This window comes from Pungitius pungitius, chromosome 5, assembly GCF_949316345.1.
Source record: "Pungitius pungitius chromosome 5, fPunPun2.1, whole genome shotgun sequence".
Lineage (NCBI taxonomy): Eukaryota > Metazoa > Chordata > Actinopteri > Perciformes > Gasterosteidae > Pungitius > Pungitius pungitius.
In genome coordinates, this window is record NC_084904.1 from 11,062,744 (window position 1) to 11,082,756 (window position 20,013).

Below are 20,013 nucleotides of genomic sequence, written 5' to 3' on the forward strand. Positions count from 1 at the left end.
ACTTAAATGACATAATTTATATATGGTAATACTGTTGCCATTACTGCGTACTATGAAAACACGTCCTTGTTGCTGCATCTAATAAAACTCCCGTCAGGTTTGAGGGTCGGCAGCCAAATAACGCCGCATCAGGAAGAAGTTGAAACCGGTGTTTGAAAGGGGGTCTGATGTCAAAGCAACAGCCATGTTGCTCTACAGTGTGTGATGGGTGTGGAACTGATTGGCTCCAGGTTCAGCCCAAAATACCCAAGTGGTCCCACTGGCTGCGTTAAAAGTGCACTGTAAATCTGCCCCTATTTAGCTGAATAAGAGTATAGCATAACGGGACCAATTTAGTTGGCAAAGCAAAATCCTGCTTATTACCAGTGCAGTCGGTCCGGCTGGTGATTTATATGGGCACATTCCCAGTTCCATATTGAGATGGATCTCTTGCCACACAGCTGTCAGCCCGTCAGTATTTGTGTTTGTTTGTGTCATAGCTGGGCCACACGACCAAGTGATTTGTGTCGTATTATTGGAGACAGAAGGCAATATCACCAGTGCTATTCATTAGTATGCTGCAGTATAGAGAGAGAAATCCGATGAAAGGAAGCCTTGGCAGGAGAGCAGAGGGAAAATGTAGGGAAAGACCGAGATATGGACAGGAAGCATTGGCTCTAAAAGATGGTAATAAACTTGTGTCGACATTTATTTTTCTTAAATGAGAGGCGCGGCCAAGAAATAACCTGACCTCATTTTGATTCAAATTGGGCTCAATATCATGAGTCATTCAATGGTTAAGTTTCAGAGAAGACCTTATAATTAGCTGTTAGAATTGGAAACAAATGACAGATTGAGAAAATGGAATGTAGTTACAATATCTTGCTGTTTTTTTACAATTTCCTTCGTTATGACTCATTTACAAATAATAGTAATGCAGAGAACAAATAAGCCAGCCAGATGTGGAAAGAGAATACTCTTAATAACCATCATTTACCAGCTCTCACTCCTGTGCATGTGTGCGTCTGTGCGCCCTGAAACATGCCTGTCTACTGTATCAGTGTGAACTGCACGTTTTATGTATAGTGAGCAAAGAGAGATGTTAAACGATATTTTTTGCCTGCGTCAGCAGCATTCCAGGGAGGAGGGCAGAGATGGGAAGGGAGGGGGGGGGGAGGCAGAGCGATACCAGTAAACAGGTGCCGGCTCCATCAGCTCCTCTCTCCCTATGCACCTCCTTCTCACTGCGCACATATCCGCACATGCCTTGCACATGAGCACCAGACACAAATGTGACTTATACTGCATGTATTAATGCCACCCATTGCCTTTTATTGTATGAAATTAAGGGGAAGAGGAGCAAAGGAATGTAAGAAAAATATGAGTCATGAAGCAAAGCTTCTGCTGTTATAATATTACCCTTTACAGTAGATGTTGGGGGGTGGGGGGGTGGGAAAAGCCTCTTATTGCTCCCAGCCTCACTCTAATAAACAGAAGCACTGCACCAACATCTTTGCGCGGGCACCAATCTTGTCTGCTGCAGCGTCTAAACAGTAGAGAGGGAGAAGGGAGGAGAGAGTACACGAGTAAGAGGCAGGTTTTCTTTCTCCTCATGCATGTTTTAGTTTTTGTATTTCTTTCCTCTGCGCCCTGTGTGTGTGTGTGTGTGTGTGTGTGTGTGAAGGATTGTGGCGATGACGGGTTCCCCGCGCAGCCTAGCGATCCTCCACAGATGGACACAGCAGGACGATGAGATACTGAGAAATTAAATACAGGGAAAGGAAACAAAATCAATGAAGGAAAGGGGAGACGACTTTGATTCAAAGCTGCTCAGCTCAGGCTCTACTGAGTGTCAGTTCATCCTCTCTTGAATTTGTTGGGGGGGGATCGAAGCAGTTTGACAGAATGTTAAAGCAGTAAAGGCAAGATGCTGGGAATAAAAACAAGTCAAACAGAACGAAAATGTTATTTACATTTTCTCCTGCGCAGAGATAGAGGGGAGACCAGAGAGGCAGCAGAAGATTTGAAGGAGAGTAGTGCACGTGTGTTTTGAGAGGCACAGTGTGCGGGCATTGAGAGAAAGAGAGAGAGAAAGAGAGAGCAGCGTTGCACCAGCATCCCACAGCAGACGGCTGAGGACCGCCGATGTGTGTGTGACTGTACGGCTGAAGAGGAGGAGGAGGAGGCAGAGGGTGAGCAGGCTCGTGCACTCTGCAGAGGAACACTCAGCAGCAGCGGCAGCGCTACAGTGTTGGCCGGCACCAGCTAGGAGTCCCAGCGCTGTCGCCCCGCAGACCACCGCCGTGGGACCTGGACACACCAACGCTGCGCAGACCCCTCCGCGACCGGCGCCATGGCACAAGCCGCCAAGCATCTCCGCAAGAACAAGGATTTAGAAGCCCAGCTAGAGCAGGAGCGCAAAGAGAAGGAGGAGGAGAGGGTCAAAAAGAGGAGTCGCTCACGGGATAAAAAGCGCAAGGTACTGGGACTATTCTTAGGTGGGGTAGTCAGGGGTGGGGTAATGGGCTTAGGGTGGGGAGGGAGGGCTGGCTGGAGAAGGGGGGCAGGAAGGTTGGACGCCCCCTCCAACCCCCACCCCCCTTTCTTTCTCTGTCATGCTAAGCTGTGGTCAGGGGCGCTGGGGCACACATGGAAACTCCGTCTGTGTGTGCGCGCACCGTGTCCCCGGGACACATGTATGTCCTCTGCATACAGAACGTGGGGGAAACGGTTCAACACACTGCATGCTTTCCTTCTCCACTGGCTTTGTACCTGCTTTATTGACCGTCCTGTCTAAGTCTGATGAGGCAGCGTAGTAGTCTCACTGTGTCTCTGTCCCTCCTCACATCTATTCCCCTCTCTCTCTCTCTCTCTCTCTCTCTCTCTCTCTCTCTCTCTGTGTGTGTGTTTTCACACTGCGGTATGGTGTCGGCAAGCCAAATTTCACTACAGCACTAATTATTTCACAAGGCCAGTGAGCTCGCCAAGCGGTCTGAACTCTTTTCAGCTCTGCCTCTGCGTGTCATTTTAAATGCTGCAGAGCGATACCTGCAGACTGACTGGAGTCCCGGGCACAGCCGGAGCGACTGGCGGGGTCGTTGTCAACAATAAATCTCTGTCCCGTCAGTCACCGCCATGCAGGGCCATGTCACCATGATGCAGAGTCTACTTTTTCCTCTGGCCTCTCGTTGGATTTCCCTCAAACTCATTACTGATAATGAGTCATCCGCAGATTGTGCTGTTGCGTATTGGTGGGAAACTGGTTCTCGGCTACCGAGTCTGCACCGTGCCAGCGCGGCTGTAAACCAATCCGGTGCAGATGCAGTTGAGACGGTTTTATGGACAGACACGCCGTACAGCTCCCACTTTCCCAGAGAGGAAAGGCAGGTGTGGGGACTGGTATGATCAGTTTGTGTTGTTGTACAGGAGAGAACGGAGTTTAAAAGGTGATGGGACTCTGTTGTACGTGAAGTAGAGATTGTGCCTTGTGCGTCCGATGCAATTTTATAATAGACACACACACACCTCCTCCCTCTCGGTCGATGATATGAGTTACTGTGGAGCTTTACCGTATTCTCCACCTCTAACCTTCCTATTAATGTTTCGCTGAAAAGACCAGGAGTGAGAAAGTTGGCGCATAGATGCTCGTGTGGGTGCCATTTGTGCAGCGTGTTCCCATCTGGAAAGATGAGATTGGAGAAGGGAAAGCCTGCTGCTCTAAAGGAGTGGATGGATGCGTTACTGGCAAAGGGTATTAATGTAACAACTTTGACTGAAAGCGTATGGTTTCGGAGGATCCTGTATGACTTACGTAATGATGCAGATCACGTCTTTCAAATAAGCTTCCTGACTCCCCCCCACAGCTCCCCCTCCCAACCTCGCTTGTTTTTTTTAATACCAGCTTATGGACACTCCTGGTTTCTGGGGCGGATGTTAACATTTGGGGAATTCTCTCTCTTTGTTTCTCTCTCATGCCTTCAGCGAAGTAGTCAAATCCTCCGCTCTGTAATTCAGAGGTTTACTTTTATGCGTGGTGGTTATCAAAACCAAAGTCACACTGGGTTGTTTGCTTTCTTTGCCATTCGACAACTTCTTTTTGGTATTTGTTCCATCAGCTGCCTTGTGTCTTGCGACCTGCACCGCAGGAATGTCCCCGTTCTCCCGGAGCAAGCAAGGTCAACACTTTTCTCTGTGACAGAACCAATTTTTCATTTTTATTTAATAACGTTATATATTTTTCTCATACATACTGATACACCATTTTAAGTATCGTTTTGTTAGCAACGAACCGTACTTTTGTCATTCTCCTTCCTCACAGAAGCCTTTCAGCCATTTGTCCTGTAAAGGTTACGTATGTTGAGTTGATGTTTGAAGAAAGGACTCATAGCTTCTCTTATAACTAATTACTTTCATGCCTTTTTTTGAGCCATTGAACAATGTTTGATGTGGTTCGATACACAAAACGTTCTCAAATGGAAAGCAGTTCTTGATGCTCTTTCATTAGATATTTTGTCTGAAATGTTTTTCTCACCGGTAAACTTGGCTACTATGACAACCGCCCTGCAGACAGTGAAACCTATTACCCAACAACTTTGAACATTTCTTTTTGGTCCAGTCGATCTTTTTTCAGTTTTCCGGTGATACATTTTAATTTAGTGTCTTTTGATTTGCAAATCAACATCTCTCTTATTGGTGTTTTACATGATTTTTTTTCCATCCCTGAGGGAAAACAAATCTGTGTTCGCTGATGAATGTCCAGAGTCGTAAAACTAACAATTCATCATCAAAGGAGGAAAGTGCCATTTTAATTGACTGCGTGGTGTAGTGGTATTATACCGCACTGGTCAGTTGCTGAGAGAGTGGCTAATGCTGCCCTCAAATTACGTTTATTGATGAGTCTGCTCCTCTTGAAAAATGAGCACTGTCAGTATGTGAACAAAGCCCTATTGTCTGAGTCGTAACCTATTTTTACCGTGAAGTGGTCCAGCTGACCAGGATGGTCCTGAAGTATGAATTAGTGCTTTGCTGTGTTTGGATGGTTTTTCTCACACCAGCTTGACAGAGGAAAATTAATCTAGTGCCATCATAATTTCAGGCTGTTTGCATATTGTAAGATTCAGGATTATTCCAAGATCCCACTTCCAGTTGGACTTTTAAAGACCCCGATTAACAAATCCAATATTCCCATTCAGGATATTTGGAGGGCCGAATTTTTTATATGCAGCAGTGAATTTCTCTTTGGCTTTGTTTCAGTCCGCATTTAGGAGCAATAAAAACGATTTACATGATACCGTTTTGAGTGAATTTCATTATCAATCAATCTTTTTTTTTACCAATTACCAAATTTGACCAAAAAGCAGATTTATTTAGATTACATGTTTGAAGACCAAAAAAAAGTTAGAGGCTGTATACCAGTAAATTCTTGAAATTTTCGTAGTTTTAATATACATTTTCTGTCAGCAAAGGTAGATGGTGTAGCACGATAAAAAAAAAGCTGTTGAAATAATTTGGTACAACCGGAAGATTATTTTTCTTTTCAAAATATGAATTCCATTAGACGTCCAAACAAGAATTCAATCTTCATGAATTTATTTGCATGTATGGTGAGAAATTCGCATGTCTAACAACCATCAAATGAGAAAAAAATTTGACAAACAATCAGTGGTTTAATAAGTCTGTGTGACGTAACTCGAAGGTCAATATTTACCCACATTTGCAGTTTCTGTTAAGACAAGCTGTCTGTTACTTTTAAGGCAGGGAAGTGCAGAGAAGAAGTCCTTGCAGCTGATGACTGACCACTTAGTGCTGCTGGTACTTAGACTCATCAATACCATCAGACCGGTCAGATGCACTATGAAGCATTTGTTGCGTTATGAAGTCTGGCACAGAGAGGTGTTGGCTGCTGAGGCACATCGCTGCCCATAAGGCATCTTAAAGGTAACATTCAGCCGCGTAGACACTCTGGTAACCTAAACCATAGCCTTTGTGCAGGACTGTGCAGCTAACATGGCTGCCAGCAGACATTGCAGCAGTGAAAGTGCTTTCTAAGTCCTATCTCCATCTTCATATCAAACAGAGGTGGCAGCAGTGGATCCGCATTCTAACCTCATCTCTGTCTGCCCTCCAAAAATCTCTTACCGTTCCGGCCTGAACAGGAAGGAGAGCCTTCGCTGAGGTTAATGTGTCGATGTCTGGGACAGATTGGTGCTGTAGGTGTTCATGCAGTGTTGATGTGTGTTTAAGTGTTTACCAGGTTTGGAGCAGCGGATTAGGGGTTTTTCAGCAGTGACTAAACCCATCAGAGGCAGCTCTAGCACCTGTATGCCTTCCTGTAACTTTACTTGCTACTGTAATGAAGCTTAGACCGTTTCAATCAAACATTTGTGAGCATTGGCGGATGATAATCTTTTTATCTGCTGATATTGTACGTAAATCCTTTTTTGTGGTTGTGGTTTCACCTCTTCTGAGAGTAATTGGAGAGATAATTGGCTGGTCCTCCCATTAAGGGCTGCAACTCATTTTTTTTTTTATCAATGACACTGAAGAGTATTTTTCTTTTTGAAGACGATACGGGTGTTTGGAAACATTGGGGAATATGCGTATTCCATTCTTTGCTAAAAGTTACAGGAAAGGATCAGTCATTTTCATTTCTACGTTTTTTCTATACAGATTAAACAACCAATATAAAATCTCAATTGGTGAGGTGATGGTAGGTCCAACTTATTTCCAGCCTTGAGAGAATGAAAAGTGAGACCCCATGTGTCCAATAGACTTGAATATTCATAGTCTCTGGGGCAATAAGTGGAACTCTTATAATGGACACAAACTGGTGTACAAAGGGGGTAAAAAGAAGAGAAATTTGATTTTCTGCCAGTATACAGTTGCTATATTTATTGGAAACCGACATAGATATTTCGTAGGACATAATGGAAAAAATAAAATATAGCAACATAATTGTCAAAACACCTCCATCTATATTGTGGACCATTGGTGCTTTCACTAAATATTGACATGAGATTCTTTAAAGCTAATCTAATCACATTACTGTTATGCAGACATCAAAACAAGGACTAGACAACACTACAACCCAAAATGGTATCAATATAATAAACGAGTGCAGCCAGCATTTGGCTTAAGATTCTATTAAATTAAGATGTTTAATATTCATTAAGACGTGTGTGGGTGGGTGGCTGCGGCTCAGGTGGCCCTGTGGAAACCCCTTGGACGGATGACTCAGCAGGCCTTGCTGAGGCATTCACTCATGCTGATGGAGCCTGGCCATGAGTCTCAGTGAGTCTACCAGCTCCCGGCTCTATCAGAAGTGCTGCTGGGGCAGGTTGGCCGGGAGCTGCAGCCTACTCTCCTTTAATTAAAGCAGATCTAAAAGGTGCATGTGTGGAAAATTTACCAACCCCACCTCTTCTTCCCCCCAACGTTTACCAGTGCGACAGAGGGTCTGTATTAGTAGCTAGACTCGAGAGATTCCAAAGCAGATACCATATCCTGCCAGTTTCATTTGAGATGAAGAGACTCATATTTTCCAGTCTTTTTTAATAGGATACAACAAAAATTAGGAAAAAATGTACAAAATAACATCAAGCCTTCAGCAGGCACTTCCTCTCTGCAGGCATCAAGCTTCCCCAAAACTTCAAAGCCTGAGGATGGATAGTTTCATCCTAACTGCTGTGCTTCATCCTTTCATTATAAAACCTTGAAGCATCCGCATACATTTATTTTGTCTTGTCTGTGTAATTAAAAAACGAAAAAGCATTCAATATACAAGATAATTTATTGGTGTGCTTCCGAGCTGATTATTGTGGATTTACTGAACTGACATATATAGGACTACAATCCTTTCTTACAGCATTCTTCTCCCAACAACAGAAACCTCCCATGAATATTAACAATGGTGGCGTTTGTCCTTCTACTGCACAGTGAAATATATTAATTTGTGAGACCACACGTAAAATAATGTGTCATAGTGTAAGAGGCTTCCTCAGATTTTGCTGTGTGCCTCCCTCCCTCCCTCCCTTCCTTCGCCTTTATCCCTCCCCTTGGCCGATAGCGCTAATCTGTCTCGTTGTTATTCTAATAGTGCATCGGTTACGTAACTCTGAAACCAGAAGTGAAAGATCCGGGGTATTGAAATTAATTCTTACCAAAATAAAAGGGGTGTGAGCAAAATAGAGAGAATGATGCCAGATAATCTAAGAGGAATTTTGCAGGTCATTTATGGACTTGTTGTTGTGGGGGGAAAAAAGGAAAGCTCCTGGTGTCCGTCTTCCAACCTGAGAGGAACCAGAGGTGGGATACGGAGCTTAGTGAAGTTTGATGTCCTGCTTCTCAGGGTCCTGCCTTGATATCGTCTCTGCCGCATCTCATAATATGTGCAAAAACCAGGAGCCTCTGCAATGGGAAACTGCCCTGATCTGTTCTTTTTAGCGCTGTAGATGAATCATTGTTTTTTCAACTGTGCATATATTGTACTTTTTCTGAAGCTGCTTTAATCAACATGTAGCTTGTGTTCATAGTGTTCCGTGCAATTTGTCACCTCATCCACCTTCTCAGACCTCATGATTTGGTCACCATGGTTCCTTTTCGTTCATACGCATAGAATAAAGGATATAGAATGAATGAGTAGACTATGCATGCCCTGTGTTTACATCTGGTCAAAATTTCACTTGGTCAAGTTTGGTTTGGTTTCTATCATAGCCAAAGACGAGTGAATCCATTTTCCCAATATGCTGCTTGTTTTGTGTTAAAAACAAGTTTGCCAGTGTGAGACTGCTTTGTATGCGTTGGAAGCACACCAGGTGATTGTTGCAAATAGAATGTAACCCAGAGGAAAACCAGCAGAGTGAAAGCAGATAAGTGACATATCGGAGCATTGTGGATGACCCAAGGGTGACTGCAACCTTTCTCTCTGCATTGAATGACGGGAGTTATTTACCTGATGTATATGATAATATGATAATTTCCTGTGTAACAGAAACAATAGGAATCATTCCAAATCCTCCAGTGCAGTAGGTCATTACATCTGCTCAGCCTCCTGGCTGTAATTCACAGTTCCAGTTCTCTGAGTGTGGACAATAGACAATGTCTGATTCAGTGGGAAGGAGGACGAACTAGACCTGCATAGGCCAACATGGCGCCTCACAATACAGCAGGTTATATATGTTACATCAGATTAGCATGGCTTTTCAGGTTCAGTTTTTATAACTGTAGCAGTTCTTGTGGGTATCCGATGCTAACGTTACACTAGCAGGCCTTTCCTCGGCATTGGTTGGTGCTTTGGACTATCGCTCTCCGTTCCCTGATGACATATCTCACTTAGTCGGGTTCAGACTCCTTGACTCATCTAATCCTTTTGTCAAGTGTCATCACATTGTTGTAGCACTGTGGACCTGTTATTAAAAGCTTAGTCATATGTCAACCCCTTCATCTAACTCCCCCAGTGGCAGAGGTGGTGTCCCTTTGATTTGATCCTGTTCCTCATCCCACCCACAGCGATGCTGAGCTCTCACAACGACCTTCATCCATCCATTCCTATATTAAACCGATACATCTACAGTAGCACATGTAAATATTGCCGTTTGATTACCTTAATTCAAACACTGTTTTACTTATTTCCAAAGACTGTAACCATTAATTAATCAGTTAACGTTGACTGGGGAATATTTTTTAATTTAACTCAAAAGGGATTTGTTGATGTTAAAATGGGTCACTCCGGTGGAGCCAGTTAGTGAATGAGCGGCGGAGGCGGGGAGCTCCGCTGGAAGGTAATTCAATTCAATTCAATTCATTTTATTTTGTATAGCCCAAAATCGCAAATTACAAATTTGCCTCAGAGGGCTTTACAGTCTGTACACATGCAACATCCTCTGTCCCGAAACCCTCACATCGGCACAGGAAAAACTCCCCAAAATATGAAAAAAACCTTCAATGGGGAAAAAAGGGAAGAAACCTTAGGGAGAACGTCAGAGGAGGGATCCCTCTCCCGGGATGGACAGACTGCAATGGATGTCATGTGTACAGAATCAACAATGTAAAAGATGTACAATACATTCAATTTCTCTAACTGAAATGATACAAGTAATTGCAAGTAGCAGAACAGGTGTACGGCAGGACCACTGCAGGGACAACCTCCATCAGATCGAACCACCATCCACAGAGGCTTCTGTGGGGAGGGAGAGCAGAAAGATGTTGGTTTTTGATGACAGTAATATGAATCATATTTAAAGTAATGATGATGGCAGCAGCAGGTGTCAGCAGAGCCATGAGCCAGGAGTCAGAACCGGGGTCCGCACGAAACTATGATCCACGGAGACCTGCTAGGCGAGAAAGCACAAAAAAGAGCAGACATGCCAACACAGAGCAGACATGCCAACCCTCCCGATTTTTCCAGGAGACTCCCGAATTTCAAAGCCCCTCCCGAAAATCTCCGGCACGGACCTTTCTCCCCCGATTTCCACCCGGACAACAATATTGCTACACCATCCGTCACTGGGCGCGCCGTTTCAGACCGAACAATTAAATGTTACACCTTGAAATCAAGCGTGGCAATTAGAACGGAAAAAGATGAGCCTTGTGCTGCAAAGAAAAGCGCTAGCACCCCCCCGATAAAAAATGATTCCAAACAACAACCACCGTGCGGTTTTGGATCGTCCAGAGTGGCAGCATTAACGATTTTATATAATTCAGAATTCAATATTCAAACGGTTGGGAGAACCTCAAAGTAGTTAATTTACTTCAGGTTAAGTTTCTTTTCAAAAACCACACTTACAATGTATGTCATCCTTTTTTTTCTTCTTTTTTTTACATACAATAGAACGTCTCTCGGTTACGTATGTAACCTTCGTTCCCTGAAGGGAACGAGACACTGCGTAAAGACGCTGTGGGAACGCCGGTGCGTGACCGCGTCATGAAGCATGTGTGAAAATTAACCAATGGCGAGCTGGTACGTCATAGCGGGGACGCCGGACCAGGGCGCTATAAAGGGACCCGAAGGGCAGAACCATTCATCTCTGAAAGGCCGAATCGAGTGCCACGGGCAGGCCGGGAGTATGGAAGAACGTTTACGCAGCGTCTCGTTCCCTTCAGGGAACGAAGGTTACATACGTAACCGAGAGACATTCCCTATCAGGGAACTCGAGCTGCGTAAAGACGCTGTGGGAACAGTTATACCCACTTACCATATGAGCAGGTGACCGTGGTGTGAAGTTTTTAAAAACGCACACTCGACGAGAGCACCCGTGCTCAAGGCGGGGGTCTGTCCCCGACAGGAGGGCTTCTGCAGCCGCCATACCCCGATAGAATGGGCCTGGCCAGCCGAGATGCGGGCTGACCGGCCGATTCATAAGCAAGTGTCATGGCCTTAACCATTCACTTGCTGCGGCTCTGTTATATGCCTGGTCCGACGTCAGGAACCGAGGACAGGGTGCCACAAAGGAAGAGAGATGCCCCAAAGGCAGACGGGAAGACCTGTGGAAACATAGCAGGACCTCCAGTACTGCACCGACTGGGCAGTTAACTGGGTCCGCATTTGTTCCTATAGCAGGATGCACCATCTACCGGCATATGCCCTCCTAGTGGCGGGGCTCTGGAGTATGAAGTGGTCTCTACGACCTCGGTCGAGAGACCGGACCTCATTGGCGTGGCCCCCTCAAGGGCAACGCCCATAAGGTCCGGGCGGGGTGAACTATGGACCCCGACGCCTGAGACGGCAGGTCCGACCTGATGGGGATCTCCACTGGGGGGCCTGCGAGAAGCGATATTAGGTCCGCAAACCATACGCGGGCCGGCCAAAACGGGGCTACTAACAGTAGGCTGACTCCGTCCTGACGGACCCTATCTAGAACCCCTGGGAGCAGAGCAACCGGGGGGAAAGCGTACAGGCGCATGCTTTTTGGCCATGCCTGTCCCAAAGCATCCAAGCCGAGAGGGGCGGGGTGCGTGAGGGAGAACCACCGAGGACAATGAGTTGTCTCTGCGGAGGAAAATAGGTCCACATCGGCGCGGCCGAAGTGACCCCAAAGGAACTCCACTGCCTCTGGGTGGAGTCTCCAGTCCCCGGGCCTCGGCCCTTGCCTCGACAGGGTGTCTTCCCCTTGGTTCAAGACGCCCGGGATAAAAGCCGCTCTTAACGAGCAGAGCTTCCCCACGGACCACAGGAGGATCTGGCGGGCTAGTCTTGTTCAGCAGACCTCCCTGATGGTTGATGTAAAAGACCACTGATGTGTTGTCTGTCCGGACAAGCACATGCTGGTCCGTCAGGGAGGGGCCTGAAACACCGCCAGCATCTCCAGCTGGTTTATATGCCAGGACTGGATATGATGCTGCAACAGCCCCGAGGCTGAGTGACCACTCATGATCGCACCCCAGCCCGTGAGGGAAGCGTCTGTCGTGAGGATGACCCGGCAACAGATCGCCCCTAAAACGGGCCCTTGGGCTAGAAAACCAGGGGGCCTCCATATGACCAAGGCCCTCAGGCAGCGCCCAGTGACTTTGATCAGGCGTTGCTGGTTCCCCCTTGGGGAGAATCCCTTGGTCTTGAGCCACCATTGCAACGGTCTCAAGTGTAACAGGCCGCGAGGGATCACATTGGATGCCGCTGCCAGGAGACCTAACAGTCTCTGAAACTGTTTCACAGTGAGTGGCTGGCCTAGCCTAGCCTGCCGAACAGCAGAGAGGATCGAAACTACCTGAGCGGGAGACAGGTGTGCCCGCATCGTGGTCGAATCCCAAATTTCACCCAGGAAAGTGGTCCTACGTGCTGAGGACAGCACGCTTTTCCTGGTGTTGAGTCTCATCCCCAGACGGTTGATATGAGCGAGCACAACATCACGGTGTTGGGCCGCCAGGCGCTCGGAGGGCGCAAAAATCAACCAGTCGTCCAAGTAGTTCAAAATACGGATGCCCTGGAGACGCAATGGCGCCAGAGGGAGCAAACGGCCCTTGGGCTCACGCTCGCTGGACCCGGTCGTGCCCCGAAGCGGCGGCGGGGACAACGGACCGACTCCCGGAGTGTGCGGTGGCACCCTACCACCTCCGGTGGGGGTCACTCTCCGCTATGGTATCAGGGCCTATTGGACGAAGTCCTCTCCGTGGCGGCCGGCCTCAGGGCCTCAGAGAGGGGCATCCAGGAAGAAGGACTTGTCAGCCGTGTGCCTCAGCTCACGCACTGCCTCCTGTGTTAGTTCCATCCCCCCGGCCACGTCGGCCAGCAGCTCTGCCTGATACACCTGGACAAGCGCCATCGTATGCAGGCAGCACGCCGCTTGCCCCGCCGCCGAGTAAGCCCTGCCCACCAGAACTGAGGTAGTCCTCGAAGGCTTGGTGGGCAGTACCGATGTCCTCAACGACACAGCCGCGGGGGAAACATGGCTCGCCAGGGCCCCCTCCGCGGCCGGCATCCTTCCGTAGCCATGTCGCTTAGCCTCAGCTAAAGACGAGTACAATGCCGTACGCGGGTTGTACACGCAAGCAGACACTGGCCTACTCCAGGACGCCTCAGTGTGGACGTCTGGGAAGAACGGCAGACACCGGCGTGGAGGCACTCTGCGGGAAGGTAAGAACCGCTCCTGCAGTCTCCCGGGAGCAGACGGCTGCTGCTCACCCGCCGACCAGCTGATATGTAATCTGTCAGCGGCTCGGGTGAGGACCTCCAGCAATTATTTTGCGGCAGCGGGTGAATGAGTCGCCTCGGCGTCAGCCTCCGCTGCCTCTATGCTCACCACGTCCAGCTCCTAGGAGCCGGAAAAACGTGAGAGCGGCGTCTCGTCCGGGGTGTAGGAAGCCGCGGAGCGTGCCTCCGCCTCCGGAAACGAACGCCTGGATCCCATGGTGAAGGGCCGGGAAAAGGCGTCAGCCGTCCTCCGTGAGATCCATTTGTGATCCCCAGGAAGGCAACCGGGGGGAGCGCGCCTCGTCGAGCCGTCCTCATTGAAGAGAGCTCGACGGAAGACGCGAGATTGCCACGGCGAGATTGCCACGGCAAATGCTCACAGTCTGCACAGCTAGCCCCCTCAAGGGCTAGCTGGGCATGCTCCATCCCTAAGCAGACAACACACAGGTCGTGTGAGTCTCTGCCCGTAATAAATCGGGTGCAAGGGGGAACACACTGGACAAACCGCTCAGCCATTTCTATCTAAGTGGAAAACTTCACACGCACTAGATGAAGGCCATCATTACCATGATGTATGTCAGTCATTCTAAATGATGATTATTACTCATCTCATTGAAGCAGCCGCTGTTAAAACTAGCGACCCCGGCCATTTTAAGTTGCCAGGGTCAATGTTTAACAATCTCAATCTGACTGTGCACTTTTTTTTCACGTGTTCGTGTGACTGTGTTCATTCCGCGCGTTCATTGAACGAAAGCACGTTGGTTGTCTTGTGGCGCAGGATTTACAAGCTGGCAGGATGCTTGTCATCCAGCCTCTAATTGGCTGACCCCAGAGGTTTGTAGAGCCATGTGCCTGCCCCTTTCTCCCTCCCTCCCTCCTAGAGCACACTCCTCTATCCCTCCCATAATCAATTCTCCTGCTTCAATTTAGACTAGAACTCCCTCTCTCTCTCTCTCTGCAGTAACTTGCGGCACATTGCAACACTGCAGGACCATGCTTTTGATACTTAACACCTCCCTTTCCTCCCTCAGCCCCTGATTTTACATGAAGCCCTATAGATATCACATTTAGAATGAAAAACCAGATAGATTAAGTGAGCAAAAGAGAGACAGGAGATCGGAGGGGGATGAAGCGTCAGCAAGTCTCACTGTTACAGTAGTCTGACGTTGGTGTGCAGGATTATAAAAGTAGAGAAGAAATTGGTAGTGCTGTGATGGAATGAATAACTTTCACCACACCGTCCATCCATTGATGTAGTGGACATTTGTTCAGAATAGGTTTTAGTTGGATTACTTTGGATCACCAAGGAGGCAGGGGGTTGTTCCTTGGGGACTCTTGTGGTATCTTCTCATGATGAAGGAAAATGTGCGCGTATGCAGCAGCTCTACAAGGTCAACTGCACCTCGTACACCGTCACATGCAGGCCCACATGCATGTAGACTTGGCAAATGCACGTGCACTTTGAGCCAGGTCTTAGCACAGTGTCTGCTGCTCTGTGGGGAAATTGGATGTCACCACCTAGTGTTTATACAGAGGACTTTCCAATCGCTCTTCTTCACTCTTTCATTTTCTTGTGCCACTTGTGTTAAAAAACTCCTAAACAGACCCTCTCTCTGCACACATCTGCCTCAGAGGGGATGTCCCTTTTAAGGCAGCTTACACTTACACACGTACATCTATATTTCATTTTAGTGTACAACAACAAGCTGCATTGTTACCATATGGAAAAGATCACTGAGCACTGCGTCGTGTAATCTTGTCTTTCCATCCGAGTTTGATCAGAAGGACATTGGGAAACTAATGGAAAGATAATCTGCAGTGTCTTTTTAGGTAAATTATTAATTTGTATTGATGGCAGATTGTGATCGCTTTGCATTTGGCTGTATTCACTTTGCCCTATTATCTTTTTCTGCTCTTTTTGTAGCCTCTTCATAGAGACCCCTTTCTCCACCACGTTACCTCACTCTGGTGGTCACTTTGTATTTGTTTTTTACTCTTTACTCCCGTTGCCTACAGGCAGGGTCCAAGTGAAGGAGAATATATAGAGACGCTTGAGGCAGTGCAGGAAAGTTAAGCCTGATGGTAATGGATTAAATGTTTGTCACACCATAAAGCACTCACCCCACCTTAGGAAGAAACCTTTAATTGCCCCAATTGCCAGGTGCAGCGTTTGTGTGTGTGTTGACTTGTGTATGGACACGTAGATAAACCGGTGAATATGCTGTTGTTTGCCAACTTTCTTTTACACATTTGTTCTTCTGGTTAACATAGAAAATAATGGGGGCAAAATTTGATAAAGAAAATGCTAATTTGTTTAACATTGTAGCCTCATAAGTGCACAACAGTAACTCATACAATTAAAAAGGACAATACGGTCCATGACCTCCTTTTCCTCATCTCTTGTGTGGGTCCTTGATTCGGAGGCTGAAGGTCCTCATAAAGCAACTTCTTCATCAAATCTAATACCACACATCCCAAAATGTCACTCCATTCTCATCTTTTTTGCATTTTTTCTTTGTTAAATTGATGAATCTCAACTCCTTTTTCATATTAAAGTCTTTAACCTTCTCCTAATTAACATGTGACATACTGCTGTGACATATGATCAATGTTTTACTTCACAGTTTATACACCGTATACTTTCTCCTGCAATCTCAGCTTGATATCTACGTTTTGATCTATTTTGTGGAATTCAAAATGTATTTAACTTTTTCTTTTGGTTACGAAAAAACGTTTTAATTGATTTATTAGCTTTATTTTTGTTTCAGTATCATTGAACTTCAGCCTCTTTTGATATGTAATATGCTCAGAATATCTCGCTATTGAGCAGAGGAGGATGCTTGAGTGTGAAGATTTGGCTCATGTTTTCAAAAGGCCATTTTGTTGAGTGTATATGTGGTGTCGACAGTTTTTATTTTAGAATAAGGCAAGGCATTCTTGTGTTTCAATTTGAGTTGTCTGCTGACACATCAAGATTCTGTAGTCTTTCTTCTATCTATTTTATAAATTATAATCCAAACAGAGAATCGTTGTTCAATGTAAAGTTTTTCAAAAATGTTTTTAACAATCTGGCTATTTTTTCCACTTTGAGTAGTTATTTGAAAACTGATGAGTCTTTCCTGTGTGTACTATGTTGTTCTGTGTGGCTGAGAGTGAGCATGCATTGGTGTGTTTTCACCCAGTGGATGGCTGATCACTCGGGTCATCCCCGTATTATATTATTTTAAAACTAAATGTATGTCAAAGACATGATTCTGAATAACAGGTTTGATGTATTTTAGTTTCAACTATAGACTGATAACCGATGCGTTGGTATTGGCTCCCTCTGCTGGTCGGAGCCGGGTCACGTCTCATTTACATTCCACTTCATCCTGACTCTGTCAGCATGCAGCAGGTCGACCGCTCAGCATGATGCAAACATTTGACAGCTGGTTCTATGATCATTAGGACATTATGAGAGCCAGGACAGTAGGTGTGAAGCACATTCCACCGGCTACGAGGAATGGCTCACAAAACTTGTGTCTTTATCCAACACATAGAGTTGCACGTAGCCCCAGATAGTCGAGCGTGCTCTACACATACAAGTGGTGTCCATACCCACCTCTCCCTCCGGTCCAGTGCAGCAATTCAACCCTGTTCTGAAATACTGTTACGCAAAGTCATCAATTATTCACTACGGATTCCTGCGCTTGGGATTGATCGACCAAAAGATCAAATTCAAGAAATCAAGAGGTTACAGATCCACATAATAGATGTGAATTATTTGTCACGAGTGAAGTCTATTTCGCTGCCAATGAAGTATTGCCATCCCTCTACCTCTCTGCATAGATAACTTTGGTGGCTGTTAATCAATAACTGCATCCGCAGAGTATATTATGTGGAACTCAGCAACGATATTATGCATACACCCATTTGTTCACAGCAGTGCTAAAAAAGACATGACCATTCTATTCTGATCAACTGGAATGGAGGATTTAGTTGGTCTACTGTGTGGAAAACTGCCCACGGGTCCAGCAAAATGAGAAAGATGACAGAGCACCCCGTTTCGCTAACTGCATGAATTCTTCCATTGACAGCAGTGCAGTTTTAGTGCATGTAAGCTCTTGAAACCAGCCTGGTTTGGATCAAGGTGATTATGTTACGAGAGGCAAGGTGTTTAAGGAAAAAATTCATACTAAGTCATTAAACAGATATTTGAGAATGGAGAGGAATTCGAAGGTTCACTCTTAATAATTGGAGAAAATTTTCACCCTGCAAGGACGACCTCACAGGAGATGTGACACAATGTCTTGAGGAACCCCCCTCGCCCAAGGATGGTTATCCAGAGATACCTTCTGCAGAGCTCCTGCATGTAGACACCAGGCTGAATGTGTGAAGCACTTGTAATTGTAATTGTTGTCTGCAGGGAATGATTTTAGTGCAGGGCTTATGAGTGTAGTGATGTATGTGTGTGTGTGTCTGTCCGCTTACTGTCAGGGCAGAGACACAGATTGGTGGAGGCAGGTCCAGCACGGTGTGCTCCACAGCACTGCAGGGTCATAAATGATTTAATGGTAGCAGAGGTGAGCTGTGTACTGCCCTTATGATGCACACCGGCAATTATGACCCGTAGAAGTGATTCATTTTCATGAGTGAACCAACTGTTGTACTGATATATTCTGAATAAATGTGATTACTTAGGGTGATCTATGATGTGAGTTTTCATGAAGCTCCAGAAAATGGAACTGCTGCTGCAGTTTATCAAAATAGAGGGAGTTCACTTCTACAGCCCTGTGTCGACCTTGCACATTTTCATTGTAGACCTATGCAAGTTTCAAATACAGAAGACGAAGAGGAGGATCTGCCGGCCGACTTTCATAAGTCGTATGCTTCAGAAATACGCTCTACCTAGCAATATTTTCCTCCTGGAACAGAACCACACATTGTGTCTTATTCTTCCCAGAATGATGGTTATAGGAGAACAGTGTCACGTTGCACTGTGTGTGTTTGTTATACTGTTCCAACATACCGCATGAGGGCCAGGCTATTATTGGCCTACAGCAAGTGAGCTGGTCATACATCCATTTAGTCATGTGAAAGGTCACATGTAATGTGTGAGATCAATTCGGCATCTCTTATTCTTTTTATTCATCTGGCTCGAAGAGGCTCAGCTTTTCAGTGATACAAGTTTGATCGGTCACAGTAGCAGTTTACGAGGCATCTAAATGATAGCACTTTGCGAGAGAATCATCCTCCCACAAAATAATTACCATTCACTTCTAAATGAGGGATTAAAGACATAGATGTAGTCTGAATCACCACACTGTCTCACAGTTCTTGATACTGTTAATTGAAAAAAACCTACAAACTCACATTTATATGGTGATGGATAACCGTTTCATTGAATTTGAAAAAGAAAAGAATGGCAATATTGTATATTATATATGTCACGACGCGGGGTCGAGGGCAAGGAGGGAGGACTCAGAGGCGGAGTAGTGTTGAAAAATAAAAGGACTTTAATAGTCAAAACTTGAAATCAAAATCACTCCAACCGAAAAAAGGGGAGGAAGGAGGAGAAAACAAAACAGACAAAAAAAACAGGGACCTCGACTTGAAAACCACAAAAGACTTACTTGACATGGTGCGGAACATCGACATGTAATGACGCCACACAAGACAAGAGACTCACAGGGCTTAAATACACAAGGGAGGTAGAGGTGATTGAACACAGGTGGAAACAATCAGGCACGGCAGACAATTACGGGGGAAGACAGGACAAGGCAGGAAGTGAAGTTACCCAGGAACACAAGAGACATGAAAACTACAAAATAAGACAAAAAGCAGACCCAAACCGTGACAATATATAAGAAACCCCCACATTGTCACCACGGAGCCCACTTAATATGTCCATCTATAAAGGCAGGACAAAAACATAAACTAAAAACGTAATAATTCCTTGAAATCGGTAGAAATTGTAATTAATAGCAAACATGACTCAACAGGAATAAATCATATGTTTGTTGGGAACTATCTTAAGCTGTGCAACGTGCATACAGTGCTCTAGTGGAAATATTTACAACCTCAGGGTGGTTAATATCCTCAAATAGTAATAATAATATCGAAGGAATATGACACCCAGTGTTGTACTGATGTGTCTTTGTTCTGAAAAGTTAAGATTCATCGGGCTTTTGAATTTTAGGCCATACTTCTAAAATCGGTTTGGATATTTTATCACCAGATAACTACTGAAATGGTTGCTGGTAACATTTTCAAAAACAGCATTTCTTTGTGCACAAATCTGAAGGACTCCTTTGCCAGAGCTTAAGAGTACCAGTGTGAGAACACACGTCCGGAATCGCAGGCGAAAGGACAAATTTGACATTGATTAATAACACGAGCATGACAGAGCAGGGAAGATGATAAAGAAGTGG

At 45.7% G+C, this 20,013-nt stretch overlaps 1 protein-coding gene across 12 annotated transcripts in view; it reads left to right on the forward strand.

The window, feature by feature from the left end:
- Positions 1-1,535: 1,535 nt before the first annotated feature.
- Positions 1,536-20,013, forward strand: part of LOC119224963 (ankyrin-1-like) — an 80,075-nt gene continuing 61,597 nt past the window's right edge. For 7 of the 12 annotated variants that reach the window (XM_037482470.2, XM_037482472.2, XM_037482475.2 and 4 more), the window contains exon 1: positions 1,536-2,458. In XM_037482470.2, the coding sequence (XP_037338367.2) occupies positions 2,333-2,458 (126 nt within the window). In that variant the 5' untranslated portion in view covers positions 1,536-2,332. The remainder of the gene's footprint in view (positions 2,459-20,013) is intronic. The other 5 variants (XM_037482473.2, XM_037482476.2, XM_037482479.2 and 2 more) reach the window with 2 other exon arrangements.